The sequence below is a fragment of the Carex rostrata genome, chromosome 23, assembly GCF_964058835.1.
Source record: "Carex rostrata chromosome 23, lpCarRost1.2, whole genome shotgun sequence".
Lineage (NCBI taxonomy): Eukaryota > Viridiplantae > Streptophyta > Magnoliopsida > Poales > Cyperaceae > Carex > Carex rostrata.
The window spans coordinates 6,732,379-6,747,124 of NC_135940.1; the positions used below are offsets into that span (position 1 = coordinate 6,732,379).

The window sequence follows — 14,746 nt, forward strand, 5'->3', positions numbered from 1 at the left end:
AAACATCAATAAGCTTGTAGTACAGTATCAAAAGGTTAATCAACACTATTCCACAATTCTTAAAGTCATATTTACTGGGATTGATCATCCCCTCCAAAAATGATATTATGACCTCACCCTCAATTCAGTTATATCATCTTTTTTATCATTTTTTTTATCTAATATAGTAATAGTATGGAGAATGAACATGATAATGCTCACAGAGGCTCCAGCGTGCTCACATCAAAAGGATCACCAGCGTCACTCGTCCTCGAGATGGCACCCAAATTCTTGCCACCTCTACCGATACTACCGGTATATGCTCATACAATTATTTCAAAGTACAGTACCTTACTCGTACGACGCATAATTTGTTCCAACAAGGTGAAATGCAACTTTCTTCATATCTTCATCTTAATGAATATTCTTTCCAGAAGAACAACTCCAGAACCACGACACCAAGGCAGATACAATGTTTTGATTGTTAAAGGTTATGAACCTTCATTGTTCTTATTTGTTTTCCCTTTTACTTAAAAAAAATAGAGGAATAATGTTTTGATTTTCTACCCAGGGATTAAAGAATATTTCGATGATTTCTAATTTTTGTGAGAATTTGGTTTTGTTTTGTCGAGTTTTGTGTCTTAGTGGGTAAGTTAGGCAATTATTCTCTAATCAAAATAAAATTGATGGTTTAAAATTATTTATGGATTCCATACAACCTCTTACATCCTGGGCTAAAAGTTCTATATAGAATATTCTTTGCTAATTTGTCTTCAGCACATTGCTAATTACAAAATTAGGAGATATTGATATGTTATTTGACTTTCTGGCCTTAGGCGCCACTTTAATAACGTCAAACTTTAATAATGTTGATAGACATATCGGTGGTACTTATCAGAGAATGTTTGTTTCACATGAAGCATTATTTGGTGCCAACAAAGTTTCATGAGCAGGCATCTCGAGAAGTTTGTACATTGTAATCTTCGTCTCATTGAGCTAATTCAACAATCCATTATTAGCTTCAACAAGTCTTTCTCTGAACACAAGCCCTTTTTTTTTTCAAAGAGGAGACAAATTCAACTCAATGTCCTTTAAATCATCCTTGCTTTCATCAAGCATCAACATTGTAAATTTTTTCCCCAATAACATCTATCGTGTACTTCATTGTAGTCAAACATATTTCACTCAATACATTTGGAACTAGCAAAAAAATATCCTCAATGTACACCAACATACCAAAGAAAAAAACGATTGCGACTACAGTTGTAGTGTAGCCGTAATGCACACACACCTAATTAACTACATATTCTTAGTAAGAAAACGTGAAATGATTGATTTGGGAGTTAGGAGAATATTTTGACTAGAAGAGCATTTAAGAAAAAGGCTTATCCGGATTTTAAGGTGTAAAACAGAGCCTTGTTTATTTATGTGGGTCCGGATCCCCTAAAGTAACTCAATTTTTGAGTTTTGGATTGGGACCGTCCGATTCGAATCTGTTGCTCAAGATATGTGCGCTTCACTTGGAGATGGATTGTCAAAATTCAAAAATTGAGTTACTTTAGTGGATCTGAATTTTGTTTCTGTGACGATCCATATGAAATGTAGGTTGTCGAATTTGATCCATTTACATGCAAAATTTATAACTTTTTGAATTTATTTAGTATTAAGTCAAGCGGTCAAATATGTGAATTTTTAAATTAATTCTAATACATTAATTTTTCAATATTTTTGCCGCTTAATTTGATACTAAAGTAACTCGAAAATATAAAAAATTTGTATGTAAACACATCACTCATAATGTAAATCGGTTTGAATTAGTCGTTCGAAGTCGATTTGATAGGTTTTAGAGTTGGTGTTATATAGACTAAAATGACACTAATGTTATATTAGCCAAACTCAAGATTATGTGCTTATGCTACTAAATCAAAATCAAAGGCTAATTTTTAAAAATAATTTATAGTTATGAAGTTCGAATTTACAATGCAATCATAATATATCTATATGGTACACATAAAAATATACATGTTATCGTTTATCAAATAACAACATGTCCATAATTTTTTATAAATTAAATTAAATATGAGTTAGGCTGGGGTGCTATGGATAACATAGTGGCCTCTATGCTACGGCTCAATATTTGAGTTTTCAAAATTCAAATGGTCGATCTGAACCGTTCATCTTATTCTCCATATTAATATCTGCTTGGAGACCAAATTTTATAATTTTCTGAATTTTTTTACTATTTATTAAGCCACTTTGAAAATCGCTAATCCAACGGTTTTACTGTTTTGTGCAGCCACCGTTGGATCAACAATTTTGTAAAATACTTAATAAATAGTAAAAAAATTCAGAAAAATGTAAAATTTGGTCTCCAAGCAGATATTAATATGGATAATAAGATGAACGGTTCGGATCGACCGTTTGAATTTTGAAAACTCGAATATTGAGCCGTAGCATAGAGACCACTATGCTATCCATAGCACCCAGCCTAACTCATTAAATATATATCATTAAAATGTCCAAGTATTGACTTTACTCAAGTTCTCTACAGTTTACGCAGAAGTGTATATCTTCTGAGCCGCTGTACGAGGCTGCACATACCCACCGTCTGATATGACGAGAGATTCGAGATGATTGAACAAAAGTTGTTCTCAAACGGATAAATCCGAAACATTAAACTACCCTGCACTGCACGCAAAGCTCCAAGCCAATAAAATATGTACAATTGGAGAGTACAATCCTGCCTGGAATTCAGATCCCTGAGATAACATAACTTTTGTGTTTGGATCTGGACCGTCCGATCTGAATCCGCACGATTTAAAGGGTACCGTGAATTTTAACCTGAGTCGGATTGACCCGATTCTGATCGAATTTTGAGTTATCTTAGAGGGTCCGGAGTCCGGACCCGTGGCGCCCAGGGCAGCAGAAATAAACATGAAGAATATTCCTAGCAACGTGATCGCGCGTGCATCCCGATTTTTCCTGTTTATTCTTCTATAAATCTCAACCGTTCATTTGTTACAAGATCCATGCAAAAGCGGATCCGAACACAGACAAAAAGCTCGATTTTCTCGGATACGTATTCTCCCAGGTACCTGATTGAGAAAAATTATCTCTGATTAAACATCAGCCGAGCGATTGAAATTCAGTGCCTATTTAAACATGGGATCTGTTTTAAGATTCGTGTGAAATTAATACTGACGACTTAGATCTAAAAGTACTCAGTCAGGTATTGCACTGGATACGAATCCGATTCCTCGGAGGTTGTCGCAGGTTAGTTTATAAACTCTGCAATCTTCCTCTGCACTTCCTTCCCGTCCGCAGGCGCAGCTCTCATCCCAAAAACTGATCCAATGAGAGCTCATTTTAAAAGTCAAGAGGGAAGATGAGAACATCATGCGAGAGAAATAAGTACTCACTATTCAGAGATCTGCGACTATATATGTGGCAGAGCGCTTGCCATTCATTCAATTTGTCTTTCGAGTTGCAATTCATCGAGTCAAAATGAGGTAAGCTTCTCTTTTCACCCTCGTCCCGTCTCCTCTCTTCTCTCTACAAATCGGGGAAGTTTTAATTTTATGGTTTTGTGGTTACGCTGATGTCATCTTGAGTTCAGATCTTCTACAGCGCTGCACATGTAGTCGTGTTCGGGTTTCTAGGATTTAAAGAAATTGCATTTATTTTAACCTTAGCAATCCTATGGTTATGTTCATTTGAAATAGAGTTATATTGTTGAAGACTCAGTTCTTTGGTTTTATTTAATAGACGTGGTAAGTGCTTTGAATTGATAAGTTTTGCTAACAAGGATTCCCTTTCACTTTTCAGATATGTACTAGTAAAGCAATACCACTATTGCAAAATCAGTTACAGTTGAACACTTTCAATCATCTGACTCAGTAGATAAATGAATGTGTAGATTAGTTTTGCATAGTCAAAGAATGCCAATAGCTTAATTCAATCCTGGTGGTTTAAAGCATTATATAAGATTATATGAATCCACTGAAGCACCTGATGCGTATGTAATTGCAGTAACCAGTTGACTGCAGTATATAAAATATCCATACTTGCTAGAAAAAAAAATATGATATAAGAGTGGACTAAAGTTTTTGGCACCTAAATTGAGCTAGAAAAATTTAAATGCAAGTAGAAAAATCATACCGGTGTAGAATTAGACAATTTAGCCAATGCTTTTGTCTAATGTGTTGTCAAATTTGGAAGGTATCTTATGCTTGATATTCTTTTTACAGAGGAAAGAAACTATGGGGCTTCTCAATTTCTCTTATACTAATCAACTTGGCATCTATACTGGAGAAAGCTGATGAGGCTCTTCTTCCTTCGGTTTACAAAGAAGTCAGTGAAGAATTCCATGCGGGCCCAACTGATCTTGGATACCTTACTTTCATAATGAATTTTGTGCAAGCTGTATTTTCTCCAATCGCAGGTGGGGCCATCATATGTGTCGAGTTGGGTTTGGTTTTAGTTTATTCAACTAAAAATGATCAAGCTTTTTTAATATGAATTAGACCTAAATTGACTATTGAGCAATAAACTTTTCTTGGGCTATCTGAAACTTACTTTGAATAAAATGCAAATGACCAATTTGCCCCTAACCTTTTATGTTGACATGACCTGATGTCCTGACATTCTGTTCTTATAAACTTTTATAACAAACATCTAAGCTCCCTGGAATAACCAAGCACAAATAAAATACTAGAATAAACCCAAATTGGAATATGAGTTAGAATATTAGAATATGAATTAATAAATCATCTTTGACAACTTGGCATAATCAAATCCAAATTGGATAATGAATGCAATGATCCAGTTCCAACCAATAAATTAATTTTTATTGTTATTCATAGGTGTACTTGCACTTCAGTACGACCGTCCAACGGTTCTCGCATCGGGTACCGCATTTTGGGCCATCTCAACAGCTGCAGTCGGCTTGAGCCAGCACTTCCAACAGGTTGCATTTTGGCGAGCAATAAATGGTTTGGGGCTTGCCATTGTAATCCCGGTGCTTCAATCACTCATTGCAGATAGTTATGCTGCAGGGTCCCGTGGTGCCGGTTTTGGCCTGTTTGGCCTTGTTGGTGCAATTGGTAGAGTAGGTGGTGGTACCCTGGCAACAATTATGGCTGGACATGACTACTGGGGGATGCCAGGTTGGCGGTTTGCATTTCTCAATATGGCATCGGTTAGTTTGCTTATCGGGGTTCTTGTGTACTTGTATGTGGTTGATCCGAGAAATTCCTCTCCAGTGCACATTGCTTCGGAAGTAGATTCTGAGAGGTATATATTGTTTCTTTTTATTATAAAAGAAAATTTTTATAAGCTTCTAGGATCATAGAAAATATACAGCAGGCTACTATACCAAGTTTATAAGAGGCTTTGGTAATAAAAAAAAAAAAAAACTGTTCTTTGTGTTGAAATTACTCTTCTATGTACCTCCTATGATTCTAGTTCTGCACACCGATACAAAGAAAGATTTAAATTTATTGTCTGGCTTTATATTTTGTAAGCTGGAACATATAAGCAGGGTTTTGACTTTGTTTTCCTATTTTGTAAAAAAAATGATAGCAAGTCTGATAATAGCTATGCTGAACTTCAGGTTGCATCTAGTAGGAGGAAAAGATAACCTACTTCCACCGTCACTTTGGCGTGATTCATGGATTGCAATGAGATCTGTTATGAAAGTGCGAACATTTCAGGTCATTGTTTTGCAAGGAATTGTGGGCTCTATACCTTGGACTGCCCTTGTTTTCTTTACTATGTGGTTTGAATTGATTGGTACGCAAAGTTCAATATAGTATCCTTTCCAGACTACTTAAAAATATGAAATCTCACAATATATTGAACCAATATTACATTTGTGTATGGTGTACATGATGGTCAAACAAATTAAACACCTTCAAAGGTAATTAGTTCAGCAGCAGTAAAAGACATTATTGAGAAACACATTTAAGAGATAAAAAAATAGCAAGGAACTCCCATGTAGAGAAGAAGGCTTATGTATTGTTATGAGGTACTTCATTTTTTTGCTTATAAGTGGTCACACAATGATTTATTAACATAATGTTTGGTTTTTTTCCGTGCCAGGTTTTGATAACAAAAGCTCAGCTGTTCTGAACAGCATATTTACGATTGGATGCTCTTGTGGGTCTCTTATCGGTGGCCTCATAGGCGATCGTTTTTCACGGTACTACCCAGATTCAGCCCGAATAATGTGTGCTCAATTTAGCACCTTAATGGCAATCCCATACACTATAATCCTACTAACAGTAATACCACAATCCGTAAACTACTTCTTCACATATGCCACGATTCTCTTGTTAATGGGTTTGACCGTAAGTTGGAACAACGCATGTGCAAACAGCCCAATGTTTGCAGAGGTGGTGCCACTTAAGCATCGGACCATGATTTATGCATTTGATCGTGCATTCGAAGGGTCATTCTCATCTTTTGCTGCCCCAGCTGTTGGAATGATCAGCGAGAGGATTTTTGGGTACGACTGGAAAGCTGTTAGTCTAGAGAATGGGTCTGCTCAAGGGGCACGTGCTCTCTCAAAGGGACTTTTGACGATGACTATTATTCCTTGGGGACTGTGTTGTTTGTTCTATAGCCCCTTGTATTTTGTTTTCAAAAGAGACCGGGAAAATGCGAGAATGGCAAACAGTAAAGAAGAGGAGCTTGAGCTTAACTGAGAATTCATATTGAGTTAGGTATGAAATGTAGATTGGTAAATTTCTTTGGAAATCATCAAATTATACCCCAATTTAAGGATTTTACACTCAAGTTTGATTTGATTCCGGGGATCCACTGAACTATCATTTTCTCTCCACTCTGTTTTCTTTTCCCTTCATACTTCTCTATTTATAAATGAACATGACTCTTATTTATAAATGGAGATCAGTGGAGTTGATCAGAGACCTAATTGGGATAAAAGTTCAGCGACTTCTCAGTGAAACTAAAGTTGAGAAACAGATTTTTGACTTGGGTTAGATCTTAGTGATGGCCATTAGGATTACCATGTGTACTTTTATTTGATCCATGTAGAACTTTTTATTTGAAAAAAGTAGAGATTTTTGTTTGATATAGCTTTAAAATAGAGAGAGACATGTCTGTATTATGTAAGAATATACCAGTTTATCAGATCCCAATTCATATTTCTTTTTGTTATCACTTTTGAGCAAAACTAGGATGTGATGTGCTCACCGAGAGAGATCGGTGAGCACACCTCCAAAAGACTATCGGTTTGACTTTGAATTACGAATCAAAACCATTAAAATCCATATACTTAGTGAGTGATGCATGTACATGCAAAAATTTTAAAGTTTCAAATTTATTTAACATATAGTCGAGTAGTCAAAACAATGAACATTTTATAAGTCATTTTTTAAATTGTTTTATGTATTCATTTTTTATCTTTTTTGACAAGCTTAACCATGTACTAAATGAATTCGAAACTTTAAAATTTTTGCATGTAAATGCAACATTCACAAAGTACATGAATTTCAACGATTTGAATTTGTGGTTCGTAGTCAATCTAATAGCCTTTTGAATATCATTTTTTGTTCATCACTTTTCAGTATCGTTGATGTTTTATTTTATTTTTCGGTTTAAGTATTAAATCTCATTTTAGAAAAACCCCCGATTTTTTTTATGGTAATTAAAAAATAGAAAGAATCTTGAGACCAGCCATGAAAAAAAAGAAAAACCACAAAACTGAAAATTACGCTAAATAGTATGGCGTCCTCTGGACGCTTACGAAAAGACGGCCTTTGGACGCCAAAATATCCAGCAACCCCTGGACAGTTGCTAATTGGGTGCTGAGCCCTGTATCTTTATGATAACTAAAAGGATGGAAATTGGTTTGGAAACCTCGTAAATAGTTCGTTTTATTTAAGTTCGAATTGAAAATGAGCTGGTTTGTTTTGGCTCAATCTTTTATATGGTGAGTTTGAACTTGGTTTAGCTCTACTCGTTCTAGCTCAGTACGTTAACGAGATAATTTAGATCATTGATTGTACTTTGATTTAATTTGAATATTTGATAAGTTAGATTGAAAGATCATTCCTTCTCAGTTACATTAGTTTATCATTTTCAATATTAGCACTGCAATATTATTATTTCTCCTTTTTTGCACTATTAAAATCTTCAGTTTTTTAATAGTAGAATAATACTATTCTATTACTCTTTCATGAGTAAAACTAGAGTGTTCTTAAGTTCACCAAGGTGTTTGATGAGCTTAACTTTCAAAATCTATTATATCGGTTTTAAACGACAAATCTAAGCCGTTGAAATCCATCTGCTTCACAAGTGATGAATTTACATGCAAAAATTTTAAGTTTTTGAATTATTTTAGTATAAAGTTAAGCGGTCAAAATTAGAAGGTTTATAAATTAATTTTAGTGCATTCATTTTTTTAACACTTTTTGACCATTTGACTTTATACAAAATTAAGTCAAAATTCTAAAAGTACATTTAATGAATAAATGATCAATGGATTTGTGTTCAGAACAAAAATGACAAGTTTGGTCTCCAACTCACTCTTTCAATGTAAGATTATCTTTGGTCAGAATTGTGTTATGGGATACTAACTACATAAAAAAAATTATTTTTGGTGGAACCGGTAATTTTCACCCGAACATTGATTCTTTAGGTTTAATTCCCCCAAAATTAAGAAGTGTGTAAATGGAGTGTGTTGAAAACTTCCTTGAAGCCTTCCATTTTCATTTAATGTAATCATGTGAAAGAGTGAAAGAAGTTGTGCTGATGATATGTAGTAGAGCTGTTCATTCTTAATAATCTATTCCTACTAATTCTATCCTAAATCTAACTACCTGTCCTTGTGAGTGGATGACATTAGCTAGCAAAACATCCTTGTTACTACATTTGGTGTAAAATATGTAAATTTTATAGCTAATGTACAATTTTGGCACCATTGATCAGTCCAGGATTTGAGTGGTGTATTTACACCTGGTGTGTATGAAACACTCATGTCACCTATGTGATTGACTTTCACTAAAGCAGACCAGAATGAGGAAAATACAATTGAATTGTGAGTAATATATTTATACACCACTAAGGTTTTTTAAGAACTATAATACTTATTATTCTTTAATTTCTACCATCATTTAAGTAAAAGAGAAATATTCATTTGTCTAAAGTTAAGTATGTCTAATCCTCCAAAAATTTTGGCTAAACAAGAGGTGTAGCAATATATGAGAATATATTTTTTTTTCTTTTTAGAATTATCTTGTCAGAGAAACCGTCTTCTAATTTTATCTATTTGTTTGACTACTGTAATTGACATTCTATAAACTGAGAGGGAGTATAAAGGAATGAAAGTAAGAACTGAATTTAAGAGAGTTAATCTACCTCCTATTCAATAGTATAGACCCTTTCCAATATTTTAGTCTACTTTCTATTTTATCTATTAGAAATGTTCAATCTGCCACTAATAATTTTTTATAATGAAGAGATAGTACTAAATATTTTATTGGTAATTGTCTTCTCTGGCATCTAAAAATTTGTTGTAACTCTATAGCCCTATGTGCGTCTACATGAATGGAGTAAAGTTAAGCTTTGTGAATTTAAATGACCTCAAATTACCGTTCCAAATTTTTTTAACAACAATGTTCTGGATCATCTGAGCTAACTCAAATTTGGAGTTTGGGTTCATACCGTCCGATCAGAATATGGACCAATCTGGTCCCCACTTGTAATGCACTGGACTCTTTAATATTCGTACGAATTTTAATCGGACAGTTCAGATTTAAAATCAAAATTTGAGTTAACTCAGAGCATACTAATTCCTGTATTCCGCCCATCATCTAGGTCAACATTTTAAGGTGACTATTGTATTTTTCCTGCATTCCTTTGTCAGAGAAGGACAAGAAAAAGGACATAGTTGACATGGAACTGTTACGGGTGACTATTGTATTCTCACTTGTACAATTTTGGATAAAATAATATATTGTATGTTCTTAATCTATTGTTAATTGTTGGATTCGACTTTGTATTTTCATTGTCAATTTCTTAAATGAGACTACAAGGTCTAAGTATTTTCTTCATACAGACTACAAGGTCTAAGTATTATCATTGTTAATTGTTAATTGTTGGATTCTCACTTTCATTCTTCATACAGACTACAAGGTCTAAGTATTTTCATTGTCAATTTCTTAAATGAGATTATATTTTTTTTGTTTGTTCTTCTTTGCTTTCAGATATCTTGATCAGAGCATAGTGGGCTTTCATTAAGGTACCAGTTCGATATAATGATATTTTACCACTGGTACCAGTTCGGTACCAGCCGGTTTGTCATATGGTAAGGTGACCAGTATCAGTTTTTGTCTTCAGTCATCTGTTACAAGCCACCAGTAAAGCAAAGTGCATACCAATACTGGTACACACTCGGTGTTGCATAAGGTAGACTCGATCTTTGATTTACTCATGAAGGTTGAATTCAGTTCCAGACCAGATGTGATCCTTGATGTAATATAGACAGATGTGCTTGATGTATATAATTGACCACCTTCTGATCCAGATGTAGTGCTTCTTAAAGAAATATGTATCTTTTTACTTCTTTCATATATCCATCTTTTAGTGATTCAACTATTGAATAGCCTTTTGGCAATAAAAAGTATTCTTCTTTGCTTGAGCAGTTAAGATACCGATGGCTGCTCATGACAGTACTGGAGGTATGGAAGCTAAAATTATAGAGGCTACTATAACTGCAAAGCTTGGATTTGATGTCTATATTACAAAGGCATGTATGCCCTTTTTTGCTTTAGTACATTCATTGCTATTTTAAGGAATAGTACAGAGAAAACATTGTATAGGTTAACTTGACAAAAATACCCCTATTTAGCAGTGAGTGTACAATTGTGCCAAAAATTTACAGTATCTAATAGTAACGAGTCCGGCTAGTATGACATCAGTTTCATATGACACAAACTCTCTAACTTATTGGATAGACTTCAAACGACTAATCTAAACCGTTCAAACTGATTTACTTACTGGATAGACTTCAAACTTCTATTTGGTTTGTCGATTTTATATGTTAAGTATAATTTCTGTGTTTAAATAGTGCCTGAACAGATTGCAATCTGCACCTCATAACTGGCAATTTGTACTCATTAATGCAACAATACATTTTTTATTCAGGTAGGTGATAATCAGTTAGGTGATAATATGCAGGCAGGTGATAGTATGTAGTATTTACAAAGAATAGTTAAACATTTTTTATTCTTTTCTCTATGTTGTGTTTCCTTTTTTATCTAGTTATATAATATGTACTATTTTTTTTATAGATTTTGGCTCTTCTATATTTTGTATGGGAGTTTTGGATGTTGTAAATTTAGCAACTTTTAGGGGGTTTCTGTAAAATTGGAAGTAATTTGCTCCAGCCACGTTGTCAGGCAGCTTCAATGGGTTTCTCTGGTACTGCTGTAAAAAACATACATAGGGTTGGTGTTAAATTTGTTAATTTTGGTTGTTATTTTTTTTAATAACCATTGAAGACTCTTGACTTGTCAAATTGAAAATTGAGTAATTTGTACTCTCAATGTGTATTTACTAGTACCGGGGATACAATTAGAGATTGGGATAGGAGTGGATTAGCGAATGTATTTACTGGTACTGGATGAACAAATTGGTACTTAAGTGTCACTTTGTTCTTTTAATATTTGTTAATTATATGTCTTAAGGGCATGAAAGTCATTTTTATTCGAATGAAATCATTTCTCTTTTATCATGTATATATTTCAATCAAAAAAAGAAAAGAATTGAATTCTTCTCTATTTTTATTCCGATCAACAAAGTTCAATTAGAAATCATTTCTATTGAACTCTATTGAATTGAAATCAATTAAACATGATTTTTCTGTTGGTAATTGCCAGTAGTAGTTAATTCCAATTTAATTGCACTGGTAGTTGCTTTTGTTATCGCAGCCACCATTAGAGAAGATATAACATCATTTCAGTACTTTCTAAGGACAGATCTAAGTTAGAAACTGATTTATTAACATCTCTTAATTTTTCTCAGGTTATTAATAGAGGTGGATGATGGCACAATGCATCTGGTCATGGAACTACACAAGATGACTTTGGATTATGAGAGATTATACAAAATTTGCTATTTATTAGATGTGACTGTATTATGGTAGTGTGAATCTCGACAACAAGGATTAGATCGTTGTGCAATTGTTCTATCATTGACCGAAATTCTCGTGTTGTTTTGCTTCTCTTTTTGTACAATTTGTTTTCTTCTTGTACTGATAAATAAATAAAATTTTGCTATGTTTCGTTTTTTTTTCCTATTATTTGTTTGATTTTTTCCTTAATTTGATTATCCAACTTTCCATATATGCTAAGTCTCAACTTAATAACACCGTGTTTTACAGATTATTAATTAAAATTTAAAGTATAAAATCTAAAATTTATTGAAATAAGGAAAAATATGCTATGTTTCATTTATTTTATTATTAATTTTTATTTTTCTATTCAATTAATTTTGTTATTATCTCTTTATTAATGTTGTGCTAGAGAAAGCATGCTACACCATAACCTAGATCCAATTTATGAAATATGATTTTTTTTTTTTTCATTTGAAGAAACATTTTATAGAAAAAGAAAATTGTAGAACAGTGGTACTAGACAGTGGTATCGAAAAAGAGATGAGTCTGAGGCATGGTTCTCAGTGTTGGTTTGATAGGTGTGAGTTTATTGGTATTGTTACTGGTATAAGACATATGGTGTAATATTAATTTTCTTGTATTGAGTTTTTATCGTAATATATTTGAATTGCTCTTTAAGGTGTAAAGGACAGTTTAGAGAATGCATAAAACTGAGTAAACTGAGTACACTTCATCACCATTGGTTTTATTGTTACATATTGTAAAGGACAGCGAGCTACTGGTGTAATATTGTTTCCGAGACCCAAGAAGCAACATAAGCACAAACATGGATCCCATGTGGGACTTGCTTCGGTCTCTCCCTCAAACCTCTTCCTCAATGCTCCTGCAAAAGTTAATTTATATCTTAGTAATGCTACCTTGCAATTGGTAAATTAAAATTTTAATCTTCTCAAATTTATACGATTGAAATGACAAACTTTCTAATTGTCAAGATATTTGATAAAATTTCAATCTAATAAGACTCTTTAACTAACAAATAAAAAAAGGCTAATTTAGAAGACTAAAATAGCAATATTTCTAATTGTAAGCAATAAACAAGGGCATATCGGTCAATTTCCCTTAACAGTAAACATAGCAAAATTTCATAGTAGACTGATAGTTAAGAATTGATCTGTTCATGGTTTAATTAGCTTGACTATAGCTTTTTAGATACCCATATCACATAGGGCCAATATGGTCATGTCTCATGTGAAAGTGTGAAAATTAGATGTATAGATGATCATTTGGATGTTAAAGAAAGAAATTACAAGGAATAACATCTATTCTTCCTGACACAACCACAAAAAAGGCATCAACAGAAAGACTTAGGGATTGGTAGGAAAATGCCAACAGTCACTTAGATTTGTTTGACGTGACATTATTTTGTGGGTGTTGTTTGCGGATAACAAAAAAAGATGCTAGCTAAACATTGGATACATGCAAACTGGCAGTGAGCATGGAAAAACAATTGGATCATTTCAAAAATCCCATTTTAAGTAAAACAAATAACAAAACAAGCATTATAACAGATCAATAATAATAAAAACTTTTGGAGGTATATTTATGTAGTTCGTGGAGTTAGCAAAAATTGCATAAATGAGAGAAACCTTATTTCAATAACTGAGAAGACATGGATTCATTTTGGAACAATCATGTTTGTGTGCGTCATTCTACAACTCCTTTTTGTTAGCAATCCCTGTATTTTTTGTTTAAAAATTTATGCTGGTTGGTGTGGCTTCTTTCTGAAAACTTTAACTTGCAATGGATAGGGATGAGCCCGCTCTATTTAGATAACATATGCTTTGACTTGTGTAATTTCAGTTGAGTTCATGGAGCAAGATTGAACGGGATAATGGAAATGTGTTCATGTTTGATCTATTTTTGTTTTTCTTATTTCGTGAATCTATAAAGTGGAAGATTTTCATGTAAATTGTCAGTCCAATTTATTATACAGATATTCAAGGTTCTAATTAGAAAAAAAAAACGTTGAATGCAAAAAAGAACAATGAAAAAAGTTTAGCACAAAAATCTTGTTTCCTATATTTATTTTTGCCTCGAATATCAAGTCAGCATGTAGTCAGTTTTGCACGTTTTTAGCGAAAATTCTTTTATTCAAGAGAAACTTTCTACTTCCATCAAGTCTGGTCCAAACAAGCCTCTTACTCATTTTATCTGGCCAAGTAAAAAACTCCTTTCAGACAAGGGTAAAGATATTGACAGAGCTACTTATGGCTCAGGTGCACGGCCAATAGAGACAAAAATGAAAAATGTATCACAGATGCGCTGCATGAAGCTAAAATAGCTCCGTCAAGATCTTTACCCTAATTACAAAGCTTAGACCTAATTACAGTTTCATAACATAACCCAGTGACATATCAAGAAGAAGCGTGATTTCAAGATCAGAATATGATCATGATCAGCTAGACCTAGATGCAAATCTACACCTTATTTCCTACAATCTCACAAGCAACTGGAGTGGCTTAGGCTCCTTACCATGAAGAACAAGGCACAAAAAGCTTGATGATATGCTGATGCCAATACCAAACCTTGAAATACCAGAATCAGCTGAACTGCTTTATTTTATGATGA

General features: G+C 33.5%; 2 protein-coding genes and 1 long non-coding RNA gene across 5 annotated transcripts in view; 2 read left to right on the forward strand and 1 right to left on the reverse strand.

Moving 5' to 3' along the window:
* Nucleotides 1-3,298: 3,298 nt before the first annotated feature.
* Nucleotides 3,299-7,149, forward strand: LOC144574814 (uncharacterized). Its single transcript, XM_078324889.1, has 5 exons — nucleotides 3,299-3,488; nucleotides 4,227-4,420; nucleotides 4,842-5,271; nucleotides 5,591-5,769; nucleotides 6,079-7,149. Exons 1-5 carry the CDS (start codon nucleotides 3,484-3,486, stop codon nucleotides 6,681-6,683), a joined length of 1,413 nt encoding a protein of 470 aa, XP_078181015.1. The 5' UTR covers nucleotides 3,299-3,483; the 3' UTR covers nucleotides 6,684-7,149.
* A 2,689-nt stretch (nucleotides 7,150-9,838) lies between these two features.
* LOC144574628 (uncharacterized) lies at nucleotides 9,839-12,277 on the forward strand. Of its 3 annotated transcripts, none has more exons than XR_013518269.1 (4): nucleotides 9,839-9,912; nucleotides 10,209-10,552; nucleotides 10,647-10,750; nucleotides 12,028-12,277. It is a non-coding gene; the product is annotated as an uncharacterized LOC144574628 (long non-coding RNA). The 3 variants fall into 3 exon arrangements; XR_013518270.1 differs by having other exon boundaries at nucleotides 9,845-10,249; nucleotides 10,452-10,552; XR_013518268.1 differs by having other exon boundaries at nucleotides 9,845-10,552.
* The window catches only part of LOC144574619 (putative galactinol--sucrose galactosyltransferase 2), a 61,659-nt gene continuing 57,981 nt past the window's right edge, over nucleotides 11,069-14,746 (reverse strand). Inside the window, exon 16 of the mRNA XM_078324625.1 lies at nucleotides 11,069-11,096. The gene's annotated coding sequence lies outside the window, so the exon portion shown is untranslated. The remainder of the gene's footprint in view (nucleotides 11,097-14,746) is intronic.